General features: G+C 47.4%; 1 protein-coding gene across 1 annotated transcript; it reads left to right on the top strand.

The window, feature by feature from the left end:
* Window positions 1-4,069: 4,069 nt before the first annotated feature.
* Window positions 4,070-15,713, top strand: Nenf (neudesin neurotrophic factor). The gene is made up of 4 exons (XM_051186643.1): window positions 4,070-4,262; window positions 12,171-12,231; window positions 13,372-13,475; window positions 15,414-15,713. Exons 1-4 carry the CDS (start codon window positions 4,089-4,091, stop codon window positions 15,588-15,590), a joined length of 516 nt encoding a protein of 171 aa, XP_051042600.1. The 5' UTR covers window positions 4,070-4,088; the 3' UTR covers window positions 15,591-15,713.
* The last annotated feature ends 1,304 nt before the right edge of the window (window positions 15,714-17,017 follow it).

The raw sequence follows: 17,017 nt of genomic DNA, 5'->3' as shown, positions 1-17,017 counted from the left end.
TTTTGGGGGAAAATGTTGGGACACCAAGGGAGGCAGTACACTGTCAGAAAGGGGTCCTCTTACTAAGTGAGCTTAACAGTCTGTTTATATAGTCAGAGAAGGGGTATCAAATCAATCACAGAAAACTTCACATGCAAATGAAGGTTTGTGTTTTTACCAATCACACTGGACCACCAGGTGGGAGTGTCCTTTTTCTGGCCTAACTAGAAATGGTTGTCAGTTACCTAGAGTTCCACAAGACTTGTGACAGCAAGTAGTCTGTTATGGAGTGTGTGAAACAACCCTGGCTGAGGTTGTATCTTCAAGAGCCAAAGCAACAGGCTGTAATAGGTGGATAGTTTTCTAAGGTTCCTGGGTAGTGTTCAGAATGGCTGGTGCAGCCGAAAGGTAATCAGCTGGCTATCTATCTGACAGTTTTTCTGCCAAAGACAGCCAGGACATCCCAACCAGGGCTGGTTATGGCATCCAAATGCCCTACCTCATAAATTTATCAGAAATGATCATCAGAAGGAATACTTAAGAACTTAGCGGACTTTTGATAAAAGTTTAACCATTCTCAATACCTGCCCAGTGTACCAGGGAGAAGTGGGTTTCTTTTGTTTGTCTTACATCACCTCCCATGCACCCTAGGTGCTCAGCCCTTACATCTATTAAATGGGCCATTATATAGACAATACACGCTTGATCATAGCCAAAGCCCGAGAAGAAGGTACAGTTTGTATAGCACCTAAGACAGTGTAGGAGCTCAACAAATATTGGTTAAGTTTATTAATAGAATTCTGGCTTAGCCATCTCATTTAACTAGAGTTCACTGTGCTGGTTGGTTTTATGTCAACTTGACACAAGCTAGAGTGATTTTGGAGGAGGGAACTACAATTGAAAACCTGGTTCTGCCAGACTGGCCTGTGGGCAAGCCTGTGGTGCATTTTCTTGATTGATGGTAGATGTGGGAGGGCCCAGCTCACTTGGGCAGTACTACCCTGGATTGGTGGTCCTGGGTTCTCTGAGAAAGCAGGTTGAGCAAGCCATGAGGAGCAAGCCAGTAAGGAGCACCCCTCCATGACCTCTGCTTCAGCTCCTGCCCCAACTTCCCTGGATGATGGATTTAGAAGGTGTAAGATGAAATAAATCCTTTCCTCCCCAAGTTACCTTTGGTCATGATATGTTATCACAGCAATAAAAACCCTAAGTAAGACATTTACCAGACAAAAATATAAGCAACTCATTAATTCTCTCACTGTATCGGTAAAAGGGTAGCTGATGGAATGTGCCACACATAGGATTTTATAGCCGAAAGGAACCAGATAAACCTACCCCAGCCATACTGTGCAATGATAAATCTGGAGTTAATACTGGCTAATGCAATAGTCAACCCAGTTTAACACATACAATGTGCCATGCCCACACTGGATCCAGAAGTGACTAAGACAACCAGCTCTCTCATTCCTGAGGCTTTGTTGTGTGAGTGCAGAGAGGCATAAAAATAGAGTTTTTAGCCTTTGATATCCCCAAGGCTTCTTGTCCCACCCTGAGCAGTCACGCTTCAAAGGAGTGTGACTTCTGTTTTGTCACACCACATGCCTGTTTCCTCGTGTCTTCCTGTTTGCTTGATGTATTATTAGCAGGCATGTATGAGATTGTGGGTTGTAAGGCTTGTGAGGCAAGCGCTGTACCACTGAGCCATCTTGCTGCCCCTCATGCTTCCTACCCTTGCCCTCTGTGCAGCACTGGACCCCAGGACACACTTTCCTCCAGGCTTCCGGGACCCCTAGCTGATACCCTCCTCTTCCTTCCCAGTCTTGTCTGGCCGCTCCTCCTGGCTCCACAAGGTGACTATTTTCAAAACTAGCTTCTCTGTCTCCTTTTCTCTGATTCCTGGGGTGCTGTCTCATGGCTTCAATTACCCTCTCTGTCCCAGGGTCTTGTAATGATTTTATGTCTCCTCAAAAATAGGGTCATTGGAGATTTAGTGGGACATAAGTGCAATGAGATAGGCCCTATCCAATAGGACCTCATGAAAAGATGGAAGGTATCTTACTTACTTTCCTATCACTGAGATATAGCACCATGAGCAAGGCGACTTATAAAAGGAAGCATTTACTTTGCTTTCCATTTCAGAGGTTAGAGTCCATGAGAGTGGGGTGAGGCCCATATCTTGCTTGGTCTGCAACCATGAGCCAGAGAGAAAGCTCTGAGAATTCCATAAATCTTTTGAAACCGCAGAGCCACCCCCCCACACACATCTCTCCTCCAACGATGTCATACTTCCTAATCCTTCCCAAACAGTTCCAACAACTGGGGACAAAGCATTCGAATATATGGGCCTATGGGAGCCATTCTCAATCAAGCAGCCACAAACAGTGATGTGAAGACAAGATAGGAGGACACCATGTGATAATAGAAGCAGCCTGGAGGGACGCAGCCCAGCAGGTCAAAATGGGTCCAGTTACCACAAATGGCTGCAGATTTCACCGCTGTCCCTGGACCAGCTATGCACCCGGCTCAACACAAAATCACAAACTTACTTAAAACATTTGATTTTTTTTTTTTTGTAACTTGACTGCATAGTTCTCAGACATAAACTTTGCAGATGATAATATCATGTCACAATGCCAAAAAACTGGACACATCTACAAATCATCCAGTTTGTGGTCCTTTGGTGCAGTGGCCCCAGGAAACAGGCCCCGAATGTATGTGAACCCATCACTGCCAGCTCTCTGAGCCCTCAGCTTGTGTGCCCAGTTGTTCGTATCACTTCTCTGCTCAGACTCAACCCAAAGACAGCAGAGGGCAAAAGCAGGAACCTGGCACCCAGATGCCCAAGTCTTGGCTCTGCTCTGACTGACCCTGTGGTCTTGGTAGTTATTTTAACCTGCCTGGACCTCAGTTGCCTTTGTGTAATATGAACCTATTGCTACCTGTTTGTGATGGTTAAACTTGACTGACAACTTGACTGAGATATTGGTGAGGCATTTTATCCTCATGAGGGTAAATAATTTATCAAGAAATATTCAGAGCAGGGTTTCCATTGAATTCAGTCCAGACGAAGTGCTGCCTGAAGTTGGCAGGTCTGGGGAAAGGGAAAGGGCCAGTTGCCCACAGAGGTCAGGAAGGGTGTCAGGTCCCAGGAGACTGGAGTTACTGATGGTTGTGAGCTGCTGTGTAAGTGCTGGGAATTGAGCCCAGGTCCTCTAGAAGAGCACCCAGTGCTCTTAACCACGGAACCATCTCTCCAGCTTCAGTTCCTATTTTCTTTGCAGATAACTATTGCTTCCAAGTGTTTTTAAAAATGAGTCTGGGTTCGCGTAGCAAAAGGCACTTGTGACCTCTGGAAAATCTGAGTTCAGATAGATGCCAGTGTGCATGATGGGTATGTTATTCAGTTATGAAGAGATCCTTAGTGTCTCTGGGAAGTTGGCAGCTAGATGTGGTCAGCAGAAATCCCCGGAAGGATCTTTTGATTTCAAGAGAGTCCTGGTACACAGGCCTGCAGATAAAGGGGCTGGAGCAGCCAGACTGATCGCTGGAGGGCGGCAGGTGTCAAGTTATGTTTGGCCTGAAGGGACTCTTCAAGGCCACAGTCATGTTAGTTGCTACACAATCCTATAAGAGAGCCAGGGTAGGAGGCTCCCTGCAAGGCCAGCCTTGGTACATTCATAAATTAGAATGAAGGAACACCTGAAAAGAGAGGGAGGGGAGGGGGAGGGGAGGGGAGGGGCAGGGAGGGAGGGAAGGGAGGGGCCGGGAAGAAGGGAAGGGAGAAGGGCGGGGAGGGAGGGAAAGAAGGAGGGAGGAAAGGGAGGAAGGAAGGAAGGAAGGAAGGAAGGAAGGAAGGAAGGAAGGAAGGAAGGAAGGAAAGAAGGGAGGAGTAAGCATGTCAGCTGAGCTTGGTGCCACTAGCCTGCAATCCCAGTTTTCTGGATGCTGAGGCAGGAGGATAACCGCAGTTCAAGAACATTGTAGGCTAAATAGAGAGACTGGAGGAGAGAGAGAAACCAGTTAATAAGCTGGATCATGTCTTACAGGGCCCCTCCCTAGGTGCCCTCGGTGCTCCGCCCCGCCGTCCTCCCGCCGGGTCCTCGTGGTCTATGGCGCGCCTTGCGCCCGGGTGGCGGCTGCAGCCGGTGGCGGCGCTCGCCCTGGTGCTGGCTCTGACCCTGGCGCCCACAGCCCGCTCTGGGCAGACGCGGCGGCCGGTAGAGCGCGGGCCCCCGGTGCGGCTATTCACCGAGGAGGAGCTGGCCCGCTACAGCGGCGAGGAGGTAGGCGGCTCGGCCTGGGCTGGCTGCTGTCTCCAGGCCCCAAGCCGGTGGCAGGGGACCCATGCAAGGCCCTTGGTGGAGTCCGATCGTTGCCCTCATGCCCCACCCCACACTTCCCTCGCCCCGCCTTGTCGCTGTGGGTTTGAGGACAGACCTCAGACCCTTCTAGATTTCAGTGTGAACGTGGGCTGGGGCCACACGGCCTACAGTTTGTGCAGTGGCCAGTCCCTGGGATGGGGTACTGGGGCAGGCCCTGATGATCAGCCCTCTTTTCCTGCTCCTGGTGTCCCAGGCTTTCTGAAAACCCATTTGGTGTCTGGATCCATGGCAATGAATGCAGGGGGAGGGGGAGAAGCAATGCCCCCCCCTCCACTCCCCATGTGGGCAGCTGCTGTAGGTGGGGAGGAAGCTGGAATCTAGTTTGGGGGAATCAGTTCCAGGGTATTGCAGTGCTTTCCAGGAATGAATCCCCTGCCTTCACCGATGGGGAATCTAAAGTGCTCTGTTGTACAGGAGGAAGGACCAATGTTGCTTTGCTGAATATCTCTGGCCTATGCTCTAGCCTCTCCTCTGTGTTAGCCGGCCTTACACAGATCAAATATACAAGGGTCGCTCCAAAGCAGATCCTTAGGAGTCACAGCTTAGTCCATCGGTTCTCAACCCGTGGGTCCCAACCCCTTTGGGTCAGATGACCCTTTCACAGGGATCCCTTAAGATCATCTGAAAACACAGATATTTGCATTATGATTCATAACAGTAGCAAAATTACAGTCATGAAGTAGTAGCGACAAAAATGGTTTTATGGTTGGGGTTACCACAACAGCAGGAACTATATTAAAGGTCACAACGTGCCTTTAATCCCAGCACTAGGGAGGCAGAGCCAGGTGGATCTCTGTGAGTTCGAGGCCAGCCTGGTTTACAGAGTGAATGCCAGGAAAGCCAGGACTACACAGAGAAATCATGTCTTGAAAAACCAAAAAGAAAAAAAGAAAAGAGATGAGAACCACCTGTTTAAACCCATGGGTCCATGAGGACACAGGGATAGGAACATAATGTGTGGTTTGTGTGATACATTATTTGGTCACACTAAACCTTAAACCTTTGGGTGGTACCTGGGCTTGCATTTCTGCTGTGCTGTGTGATTTGGGCCAAGTTACAAAGTCTGACAGATGCCATATTTTCAACTGTATGGTGTTGGCATCAGAGAGAGGGGAAATTTTATTACAGCAGTTTGTAGATGGTGGGGCTGGCTAAGTAGGCAGGGTGGACCAGCAAGGAGGCTGGAATTCTCTAGCAGGTGGATCTCTCTCTCTCTCTCTCTCTCTCTCTCTCTCTCTCTCTCTCTCCTGTAAGGAGTATGGATTTTCCTCCCGCCGCCTGGTCTTGTCCTGCTGCCGCGCCAGCCCCAGTTAACACACCGAGACTCTGTATTTGATATAATTCTGTTGGCCAGTTACTAGTTTCTTATCGGCTAGCTCTATCTTAAGTATTAACCCATTTCTATGTATTTCCACATGGTCTTACCGAGAGTGGAGGAATGGCGGTTCCGTTCTCTCCAGACTCTCCATCTTCACCCCTCCCCCCTACTTCCTCTTTCCTCCTTGTCTCCTAGTCCCTCCTATCTTCCTTTCTTATTGGCCAACAGTGCTTTATTCATTAACCAGTATGAGAAACATATATACATAATGACATCTCCCATCATCTCCTCTTTTCTGTCTAAATAAAAAGAAGTGTTTTAACCTTAGCATAGCAAAATATATCACACAACAATTATCAAGTAAGAATCACGGTTAACAATATTTAGTTTATCTCCCATCATCTCCTCTTTTCTGTCTAAATAAAAAGAAGGGTTTTAACCTTAACATAGCAAAATATATCACACAACAGTTATCAAATAAAAACCACAGTTAACAATATTTAGTCCATTAACATTTAGCAAGATTTGAAGAAAATATTCCATCATCTATCCTATCTTTATGTGTCTAAAGTAACTTATCTTTAATCCTAACTAAGGAAAACTATAACCATAACTATCTGTCTTCAACTCCATCAAAGACCACAGAAGGATAGTATATAAACTCTAAAAATGACAGAGACAACTCACTGCCTGGCCAGTTACCTGAAGTTCTTCTGTAATCTTCCATCTTCAGCCCATAGGCTGTGTCTGGCAGACTCTTTAGCAAAGCACGAAACTTTAAACTGTCTTCTTGTATTGGCAGTTTGTCAGTCATTTTTCTCTGTGTCCTGCAGACTGTCTGGCAGACTCTTCCATGAAGCAGGAACTCTGTAGCAATATCCATCTTGAATCAGCAGTCAATTTTCTGTGGGTCCTGCATGTCCAGTTTATACAGCATAAAGTCAAACTGTCCAGATAAGAGCAGTATCTTGTCCAAATGGCTAGTCTTGCCATATTGGAAGTAAACTCCTTAACTAGTTTCTTCAATGTCCATCTTCCTTTCTGATGCAGGTGGTGTTGCCAGGAGCAATTATGTCTCACTGTCAAGAAAAACCCTAAACCATTTTAAATGCCATATTCTGGAGGTCTTTGACAGGTTTGAAGAATGACTATCTATCTCAAATACATCTCTGTGTATCTTGAAAAACCTAACTAACTTAACTCTAAGCTTTGACTATCATAGGTAATTATCTATAATCTGTACTAAGTTATACACTACATTTCTAACTGAGCTATATAAACACAATACCTAAACAAAAGGAGAAATATAAACATCACAAAATTGACCTTAAATTGTATCAATAAATGAAAATCCATTCCAAAACAACGTATTCATATCTATACCATAATCCCTTTTTTACCTTTAAAAAGATATTGGTTGTGATCATTAACCATTTATAACCAACCCCATATAAATAAAACAAACATTTATAAACAATATTTGGGAATTTGGGCGTCGTTCTTCCTGCTGATAGGGGCGCTGTCATTGGGAATCCTAAGAAGATGCAGAAATCTTGGCTGTAGTCTGCTGCAAGTCTGCCTTGTTCAAGCTGTTTTGAATGTTGGATCACCAGGAATGCTGTTTCAGGGGGTCTGGCTTGCTCAAACCACATTAATCTGGAAGGAATCCACAGCTTTTCATTTTTTGTGGAAACAAAATTAGAAATCCTTTTCCCCAGTAACTTGTCCTTGAACTTAAATTTTGGAGTCAAAGCATTTTTAAAATATATAAATTGAATTAATCCAGCAGTATTTCCTTTAACCATTGTTTCCTCAGCAGTCAGACGATATAAAGACAATATAATGCCATACAGTAACCAGATTCCCTCTGAGCTTTTCATCTTTACGTGGCTTTATTATTACTCTGTTTCTTTTACTTTTTATTTTTTATTTTTTGAGACAGGGTTTCTCTGTGTAACTCTTATCTGTCCTGGAATTCACTCTGCATACCAGGTTTACTTTGAAATCACAAGAAATCTGCTTGCCTCTGTCTCCTGAGTGCTGGGATTAAAGGTATGTGCCACCACACCCAGCTCCTCTTTGTCTTTTTAAAACCATTTTTTTTTTATTCTCTCCCAAGCCTACGTATTTTTTAAAACACACTGTAAACCTTTAGAGGTTTTCTTAATATGAATCTGTCTTTACTATAAATCTTTATCTTTTTCTGGTTATTATCTGGTAAAAAAACAACATTGCTAAAATGAAATTCATAGTTGTTTCTGTGGCGGTTTATCAAACATGGCGGTGGCTATATTACCACCAGCACTGAGAGCTGTGGTCACTGCCTTGGTCTGCGCTGCCATCCAGCAAGGATGCCGCCAGCTTAGAGATGTGGTCACTGCCATTGCCATCTCTCATACACACCAATAAATTGTTAGCAGAGTTATTTAAAAGCCGTGCAGATTTTTGCCGCTTATGCTGAGTCAGGAATCCTCCCTTAAAGGAGACACGCAAATATCTGCTTGTCTCTTGCAAAGCAGAGTCCAACCGAGAAAAATGCTGCTACCAAGAAACCTTGCTTGTTTCTGTTCTTTTGTTCTAAAACCCTTTTATAAGCTTATGTTAAATTTTAAATGGAAGTTCTTATTAGCCACGTGGGCGCCATTTGTAAGGAGTAAGGTTTTTCCGCCCGCCGCCAGTCTTCAAAGTCTGATAGATGCCATATTTTCAACTGTATGGTGTTGGCATCAGAGAAAGGGGAAATTTTATTACAGCAGTTTGTAGATGGTGGGGCTGGCTAAGTAGGCAGGATGGACCAGCAAGGAGGCTGGAATTCTCTAGCAGGTGGATCTCTCTCTCTCTCTCTCTCCCCTGTCTGTCTCTCCCCCATCTGTTTCTTTCTCCCTTTCCCCCTCCCTCTCTCTCTCTCTCTCCTTCCCTCCCTCCCTCTTTTCCTCCCTCCCTCCCATTCTCCCTGGAAGGGGTTTTTGAGATAGGGTCTCACTATGTAGTTCTGGCTGTCCTGGACTCCCTATGTAGACAAAGGTGGCCTCAAACTCACAGAGATCTTAAGGCAGGCACCACCATGCCCACCTAGGTGGAGTTCCTTTTTCCTCAGGGAACATCATGGCCTTTCAGTGGGTTGGGGCAGGTCACACCCACCCAGATTGTCTGTGATGACCTGTGTACATATGACTTCTCTGCCTCACCTGGCTGGGTATTGATAAACTTTGGTTGGTAGCAAAACTCATCTCATGGTTACAGTGAATTCCTCCTCAACACAGGCATTTTGTGAAGATGAAATGAGCTGGGGATACACAAAGTGCTTGGCATGGTGACCCCTGAGCAATGTCAGCTGCTGCCAGCCTTATTAGCTTGTGTGAAAGTTAATGGAGAATGCTGAAGGAAAACCTTAGACCCAGGCATTTCTGTTATCTCTGCCTTTCTATTATTTTCTCCTATCCCCTTTAGTTTGTTGATAAATACCTGTTCTGTGACCTACAGATAGATGGGTCATGGGTGCCGCCTGCAGTTAGAAGAACATGGCCTCACTCCAGGAAGGCAGAGTTTTCTCTGGAAAACAAAACAGAACACCGACAGCAGGTTCCCTCTTTTCCAAAGAAGGGTGCTGGCTGGGACCCAGAGGATGGTGAGGTGCAGGTGCTCTGGCCAACGGCTAAGCCTGCCTGCCAGCTGTGTCCACACTCCATTTTCTTCCTCTCTCCAAGCTTCTGCTTGGCCAGAGACAGGCAGAAAGGCCAGATGGTGAGGCCTCTGTATGTCCCAGGTGTTGTCCCTCCTGCCATGCATATGCTCTCCTGGAGCCCCAATTCTTCAGCCCCTATTCTCCCCTACATCCAGGCATGGTCTCTCTGGGCTGAGGATGCCCTCTGGTGGCCATCAAGAGAGGACAGGAGGAACCTTGTGTTCCAAAGCTGCCTTCCCCTCTGAGTCATTCCTCATTTAACCTCCTTGGGTCCAAACAGCCTTACTCAGCAGGGTGTGGTGGGGCAAGCCTGGAACCCCAACCCTCAGGAGACATTCAAGAGAACTGAGTTCAAGACTAACCTAGGTTACATAGCAGGCAGCTTCTCAAAGCTCACACACACACACACACACACACACACACACCTCTGCACATACATATACACAACTAACAGCCTCACCCATAGGGAAAGTGTTTGAGCACCTTTCAGATTCCTTCCAGTTTTAACTTCAAAGTTTCTGTGAGCAAATTTGGAATTACATTTTCATTGTTCTGGTTTGTGAGACAAGGTCTCACTGTTTAGTCCTTTGTCTTAGGGTTTTCTGTTGCTGTGATGCAACATTATAACCACAACCAAAGGTAACTTGGGAGGAAAGGGGTTATTTCATCTTACACATCATCCACTGAAGGAGGTCAGGGCAGGAACTCAAGTAGAGCAGGAACCTGGGGGTAAGAACCAAAGCAGAAGCCATCGGAGAGGATGCCTAATGGCTAGCTCCTTACAGCTTGTACCTGCTTTCTTTTAGTACCCAGGACCAGCTGCTCAGGGGCAGCACTGCCCACACAGTGAGCTGGGCCCTCCCACATCAACCAAGATGAGCCACAAACCAGTCTATAGGCCAGTCTTATACATATATTTTTCAAGTGAGGTTTTCTCTTCCAAAATGTCTTCAGCTTACATCAAGTTGACAAAACTAGCCAGCCTATTCTGGCTGGCCAGGAACTCTTTATGTAGACCAGTCTGGCCTCAAACTCACAGAGATCTGCCTGCCTCTGCTTCTTGAACACTGGGATTAAAGGTGTGCACACCCACATCTAGCCAAATTACATTTAAAATACTTTCTGTTAGGAAAACACCAGTCTTTCTTCTTGGTTATCTGATTCTTCTTGAGTTTACAGTTCGTAAAGTTTAGATTAGGCCCTTCCATTTTGTGGTCATCTCTCTCGAGTAGCAACAGCCAAAATGATGTTCAGTTCCTTAGTGACTTGGGAAAAGGCATTCCAACATCCCTTTCCACATGAGGAGGAAGGTTATGACTCCCCTCTTTCCAGAGAGCTGACAACAGGAAGGGATGAGGGCCCCTCAGAGGTCAGTGGATTGTCAAAGAGGTCCAGGCTTAAGGAAGGAGGTTCTCGCTGATCAAGTGCAGAAGGAAAGGGAACTTAGCAGTGCAATGGATCGCGTGGGCATTCACCCAGGAAGGTGGCTGTACCCAGGCTAAAGTTAAATACACGAGTAATTTAATTTTTAAAAGTTGTTTTGTATGTCTGTGTCATGCGTGTGCCTGGTGCCCACCGAGGTCAGAAGGAGTCAGGTTCCCTGGAATTGGAGTTGTAGATGGTTGTGAACTGCCATTTGGGTGCTGGGAATTGAACCCAGGCTATCTGGAAGAGAAGCCAGTACTCTTATCCATGGAGTCATCTCTCCAAGCCCAAATAAATCTTATTTTTTTTTAAGAAGCAAAATAAAAAGTGGGTCATTGCATGCTTACACCCACGTATATCTGTTGGTGACAAGATAGCGCTTTGACGGGAATCACCCAACATTTTGTGTTCTTTTGATTTGTATCTTATTTAATTTATTATTTTGAGATAGGGTCTCACATAGCCCAGGCTAGCCTCAAGTTTGATAAGTAGCTAAGGCTAACCTCGAACCTCTGATCCTCCTGCCTCTGCCTTCCGAATGCTGAGATTACAGCATGCACCACCATGCCTGGCTCTCTTATCTGCTTCCAGTCCTCACTGTTTCACAGGATGGCAATGCCACACTTTCTCTGTGGCATTTTATGATCCCTGAACTTTGGTGAATGGGTGAATTTGGTGAATTACCTGAGAGGTGGTGAGCCTGCCAGGATCAAGTCTTGGGACCCCCACCACTGCTTACCCAGCTTATGGGAAACAGTCCTCAATACCTGTGTAGAGAGAGACAGCATCTCCCCACTGCCCCTCACACCTCCCCCTGCCCCTCACACCTCTCCCCTGCCCCTCACACCTCCCCCCTGCCCCTCACACCTCTCCCCTGCCCCTCACACCTCCCCCCTGCCCCTCACACCTCCCCCTCCCCCTGCCCCTCACACCCCCCCTGCCCCTCACACCCTCCCCCCTGCCCCTCACACCTCCCCCCTGCCCCTCACACCTCCCCCCCTGCCCCTCACACCTCCCCCTGCCCCTCACACCTCCCCCTCCCCCTGCCCCTCACACCTCCCCCTGCCCCTCACACCCCCCTGCCCCTCACACCTCTCCCCTGCCCCTCACACCTCCCCCCTGCCCCTCACACCTCCCCCTCCCCCTGCCCCTCACACCTCTCCCCTGCCCCTCACACCTCCCCCTCCCCCTGCCCCTCACACCTCTCCCCTGCCCCTCACACCCCCCTGCCCCTCACATCCCCCCTGCCCCTCACACCCCCCCTGCCCCTCACATCACCCCTGCCCCTCACACCCCCCTGCCCCTCACACCCCCCCTGCCCCTCACACCTCCCCCTGCCCCTCACACACCTCGCCCCTCACACCTCTCCCCTGCTTTCCAGGAGGATCAGCCCATCTACTTGGCAGTGAAAGGAGTGGTGTTTGATGTCACCTCTGGAAAGGGTAAGTGGTTCTTTCTTTTTGAAGAACTCAGCATGAGAGCAGGTGCCTGGAGGAAAGAGGCAAGGGTCTTTGTCAGGCAAGGCCTCTCCGTTCCATCTGAGAGGGCCCTGATGGAGCTAATCCCTGTCAGCATTTTACCAAGAGGTCTTATCTACCTAGGATTTCCTATCAATGCCATGTTCCTATTTGAAGGGCTGTGGAACCCAGTTCAAACCCGATGAGCACTCTAGTTGAAGCCAGAAAAGTGCTCCTTAGTTAAGAGTTGCTGTTGTAGGTGACAGAACATTGCAAGGCCATGTCACAGTTTTCCCAACTGTATCTATACATAGTACCAGGAGTTTATTTTTATTTTTATTTATAGTTTTTTTATTTTTATTTTGTGTATGGGTGTTTGGACTGCATGTATGTCTGTGTACCATGTGCATGCAGTGCTCACAGAGGCCAGAAGGACATCAGATCCCCTGGAACTGGAGTCATAGGTGGTTGGGAGCCACCATGTGGGTGCTGGGAGTTGAACCTGGATCCTATACAAGAGTCAGTGCTCTTAGCCACTGAGCCATCTCTCCAGCCCTGAAAGTGGACTCATCCTGTAAGATCACATAGTAGGAGACTTGGCTTCCTGAGGCTTTTGAGACCAGAGGCTCTTGTCTGTGTTTGTGCATCCATCTACACACACACACACACAGAGAGAGAGAGAGAGAGAGAGAGAGAGAGAGAGAGAGAGAGAGAAGAGAGAGAGGGAGAGGGACAGGGACAGGGACAGGGACAGGGACAGGGACAGGGACAGGTTGAACCAGGACTTTTTGTATGATAATAAAGGTAAGTAGTCTACCACTGAGCCCCTCCTCCTTTCCCCCTTTTACTTATTTTGAAGTGGGTGCAGGCTAGCCTTGAACATGCAGACCTTCTGTGTCAGCCTCCTTCCCAGCTGTGATAACAGGTCTGCTCAGTTGGCAGGTATGTTTCACTTGTGTTCTGGATTGGTGGAGCACCATCCTGGTTTGGTGGAACACCATCCACATGGACTCAGCCCTCCCATCTGCCCTGCTATAGTCATCCTCAGAGCTACAGCCTTTCTGAGGATTGTGGGGGCTGGAGAACCCCCAAGGGTAAGCTCACCTACACCCCCCTCCCCCGCAGAGTTTTATGGGCGAGGAGCCCCATATAATGCCTTGACCGGGAAGGACTCCACCAGAGGAGTGGCCAAGATGTCCCTGGATCCTGCAGACCTGACCCATGACACTGTAAGCCCATGAACACTTGTCAAATGCACTGTTCCCATGCTGTGGATTTTGTTCTTGGTTTTTGTTTGTTGTTTTTTTAAGACAGGGTGTCACTATGTAGTCCTGTCTGGGCTGGAACTCTCTATGTTGATCAGGCTAGCCTCAAACTCAGAGATTCGTTCATTACCACTGCCCAGTGACATAAGCCAAATTCTTAAGCCATAATATTACAGGAAATTAAGGGGAAGGCTTTAGTTAACCTTCCTTCCAGATAACAAAGTATCTGTCTGACATAAATAACTTTAAAACTTATTTTTATTTCTGTGTATGTGTGTGCCGCTATCGGTTTGTGTGCATCACACCTGCAGGTGCCTAGAGAGGCCAGAAGAGGGTGTCAGGTCCCCCGAAGCTGAACTGCCTGGTGTGGGTGCTGGGAACTATACCTGGCTCCCCTGCAACAGCAGTGCAGGCTGCTGAGCCGTCTCTCCCGCCTTGGAAACAATGTCTAAAGAGAAAAGGGTTAATTTGGAGGCTGTAGTCCATGACTGACTACCACATAGCTAGAGCATGCAGCCCAGGAAACCGGTATTCCTCATGATCAGGAAGCAGAAGAGAAAGGGGGCCTGGCCAGTGTCCCACACTTCCTGTGAGGGCAAATTCTGAATGTAAGGACCACTTGATAGGCCCCGCCCTTAAAGGATCCATCACCTCCCAAGAGCTCCACCCTGGAGACCAAACCATTGACAAGGGAACCTTTCATAAAGTGACAATCTCCATCCAAAGTATAGCAGACAGTCAGTGTAGTAGGGCTATGGGGCCGCCCACCCAAGACTGGGTGTCCTGTGGAAGATAATTCTATATGCTCCCTGCATTCTTCCCCTGCACTCCACCTCTGTATAGACACTTTGCGTCTGCACCCTGCACACACATGCTGCACTCACCTGTACATTTATCCTGCACTAACCTCTGCAAGCACACACACATGCTGCACTTACCCAACAACATGTGCTGTACTCACTCCTGCACACATCCCTTACACTGACCCCTGCACACACACATGCTGTGCTAGACCTGCACACACACCCTGCACTCACCCCTGCACACACATTCTACACTTACCCCTACATACACCCACTACACTCACCCCTGCACACACCCACTGTACTCACATCCTGTAAATACTCTCTGCACACATTCTCTGCATATCTAGGGCTGTTTCTTTCAAAGTCCATTGTCTGTAGGCAGAGTTTTTTGTCAGGATCGCAGACTCCCCAAATAAACACACAGAAACTTATTACTGATTATAAATGCCCAGCCAATAGCTTAGGCTTGTTATTAACAAGCTCTTTCAGCTTAAATAAACCTGTATTTCTCATTTACGCTCAACCACATGGCGGTACCTTTTGTCAGCTCATCATGTTCACCTCCCGCTTCCTCTGTGTCTGGCTGGCCATGCTGCCCTCCTCCCCAGAGTTCTCCCAGTCTGCCACCTAACATCTTCCTGCATAGCTATAGGCCCGTCAGCTCATTATTAACAATGACAACAACACATCTTCACAGTGTGCAAAAGAATTAATCCACAGCAACTGTCCATTATTTGGTCTAGGATGGCTTTTTCATGTATTTCTGGCAAGCAGAGACACGATGAACACAAAGGTATCCCGGGGTGAGCCTCATCCATTTTGTACTTCGGATGTGCTGACCCCTGCAATTTCCCTAAATGCAAGAACCTCAACTACATAATCTGTGATGGTGAGGACTGTGTTCCTGTTCTCTCCTAAAAAAAAAAAAAAAAAAAAAAAAAAAAAAGTTTTTTTTTTTTTTTTTTTCTTAAGTTTTTTTTTCCTCTTGCATTTGGGATTTGGGGTAGGTAAGACAGGGGCAGAGAGAAGATAGTGCCAGACACAATGTGGTCAAATTCAATTTGCTCACCTTCATGTCCCATTTCTTCTCCCCAAGACGGGTCTCACAGCTAAGGAGCTGGAGGCCCTGGATGACATCTTCAGCAAGGTGTACAAAGCCAAATACCCCATTGTCGGCTACACGGCCCGCAGGATCCTCCATGAGGATGGCAGCCCCAACCTGGACTTCAAGCCTGAAGACCAACCTCATTTTGACATAAAGGATGAGTTCTGATGTCTAGCTGCAAAGGGCTGGTTCTGGGGTGAGGTGGGGGAACAGGGGTTAAGTGTCCCATGGAACAAGCTGGGGAAGTCCTCTGGTCCCCTGCATCTGAATAAAGCTGAAGTTTAACTGGGAGACTGCTTTGTAATGTCCTTGGTGTAAAGTCCCTTGCCTGCCTGGGTGTCCCTGCCCACTGCACCATCGACATCTGGGTAGTGGGGCTCTAAGGGACCATCAATACTTCTTCATCTACTTCTGTGCTCTCCAACTTCTCTACCACAGCCATGTTTACTTCTCAGCAAGGATAAGAATAAACACCCCATTGCTGCAAAAGAATTCCGTCTCTGCACTTCACACACAGCTTGCAGGGGAGCTGGGTTAGGCTTGAGGTTCCTATCCTGGTCTTGCTGTCCTTGTCTGCCTGTGAAGAGGCGGGGAGATCAGGACCAGGGAGGCAGTGGAGGTCAGGGCCACGTGGGAACTGGCCCCAGACAGACTGTGGTAAGGAGCCTGAAGTCCAGCATGGCCGAACCTGGCCAGGGGTCATTCAGAGAACGCTGGCACCCACACCTCACACTGTCTTTCAGGTCCCAGTACCTCTTCTGGAGGTACTGTCCCTGCTGGTGACATGAGCACCATTTGAAGACAGTTTTCATTTAGGTTCTGGGGACTGCAGGGAGCTACTGTACTGGTAGACAGAATTACCTAGCCCAAATGGCAGTCATGCTGAGACTGTGTTAGACTAAACCTTCAGACCCTGTAGGAGCAGGAAACATATTTATATAAACCTTTGTTATTTGTTTGTGTGTTTATTAATTTATTTGAGGCAGGATCTCAATATGTAGCCCTGGCTGGTTTTGAACTCACTATGTAGACCAGGCTGGCCTTAAACTTGGAGAGATTAGCCTGTCTCTGCCTCTCAGTTTAAAGCCATGTGCCAACATGCCCAGTTTATCCTTTGTTATTTACTAAAATAAACAGTCCTGGAGAGATGATTGGGCAGTTAAGAACAGATACTATTCTTGTGAGTTGAGAATTCACAGCCACCTGTAACTCCAGTTCCAGGGGACCCAGTGGACACCTGCACTCATAAACACCTGCAGCCCCCTCCACATACACACAATTAAAAATAAAAATTAATTCTTTAAAAAATAAATACAGGCTGGAGAGATGACTCAGCAGTTAAGAGCACTGCCTGCTCTTCCAGAGGACTTGCATGCAATTCCCAGCACAGATGGTTCACAAACATCTGTAACAACTGTCCTAGAGAATCTCCCTCTTCTGGTCTCTGTGGGCACCAGTCATACACGTGGTATATGAACTTACATGCAGACAAAATACCCACACACATTGAACAAACAAATAATAAACAGCAAGAGGCTGGGATGCAGCTCTTTTGGTAGAGTGCTTGCCTATCATGCATGTGGCTCCGGATTCCA

The sequence above is a fragment of the Phodopus roborovskii genome, unplaced genomic scaffold (assembly GCF_943737965.1).
Source record: "Phodopus roborovskii unplaced genomic scaffold, PHOROB, whole genome shotgun sequence".
NCBI lineage: Eukaryota > Metazoa > Chordata > Mammalia > Rodentia > Cricetidae > Phodopus > Phodopus roborovskii.
The sequence above is the reverse complement of the archived record's forward strand: the minus strand, read 5'-3'. Positions and strand labels throughout refer to the sequence as shown.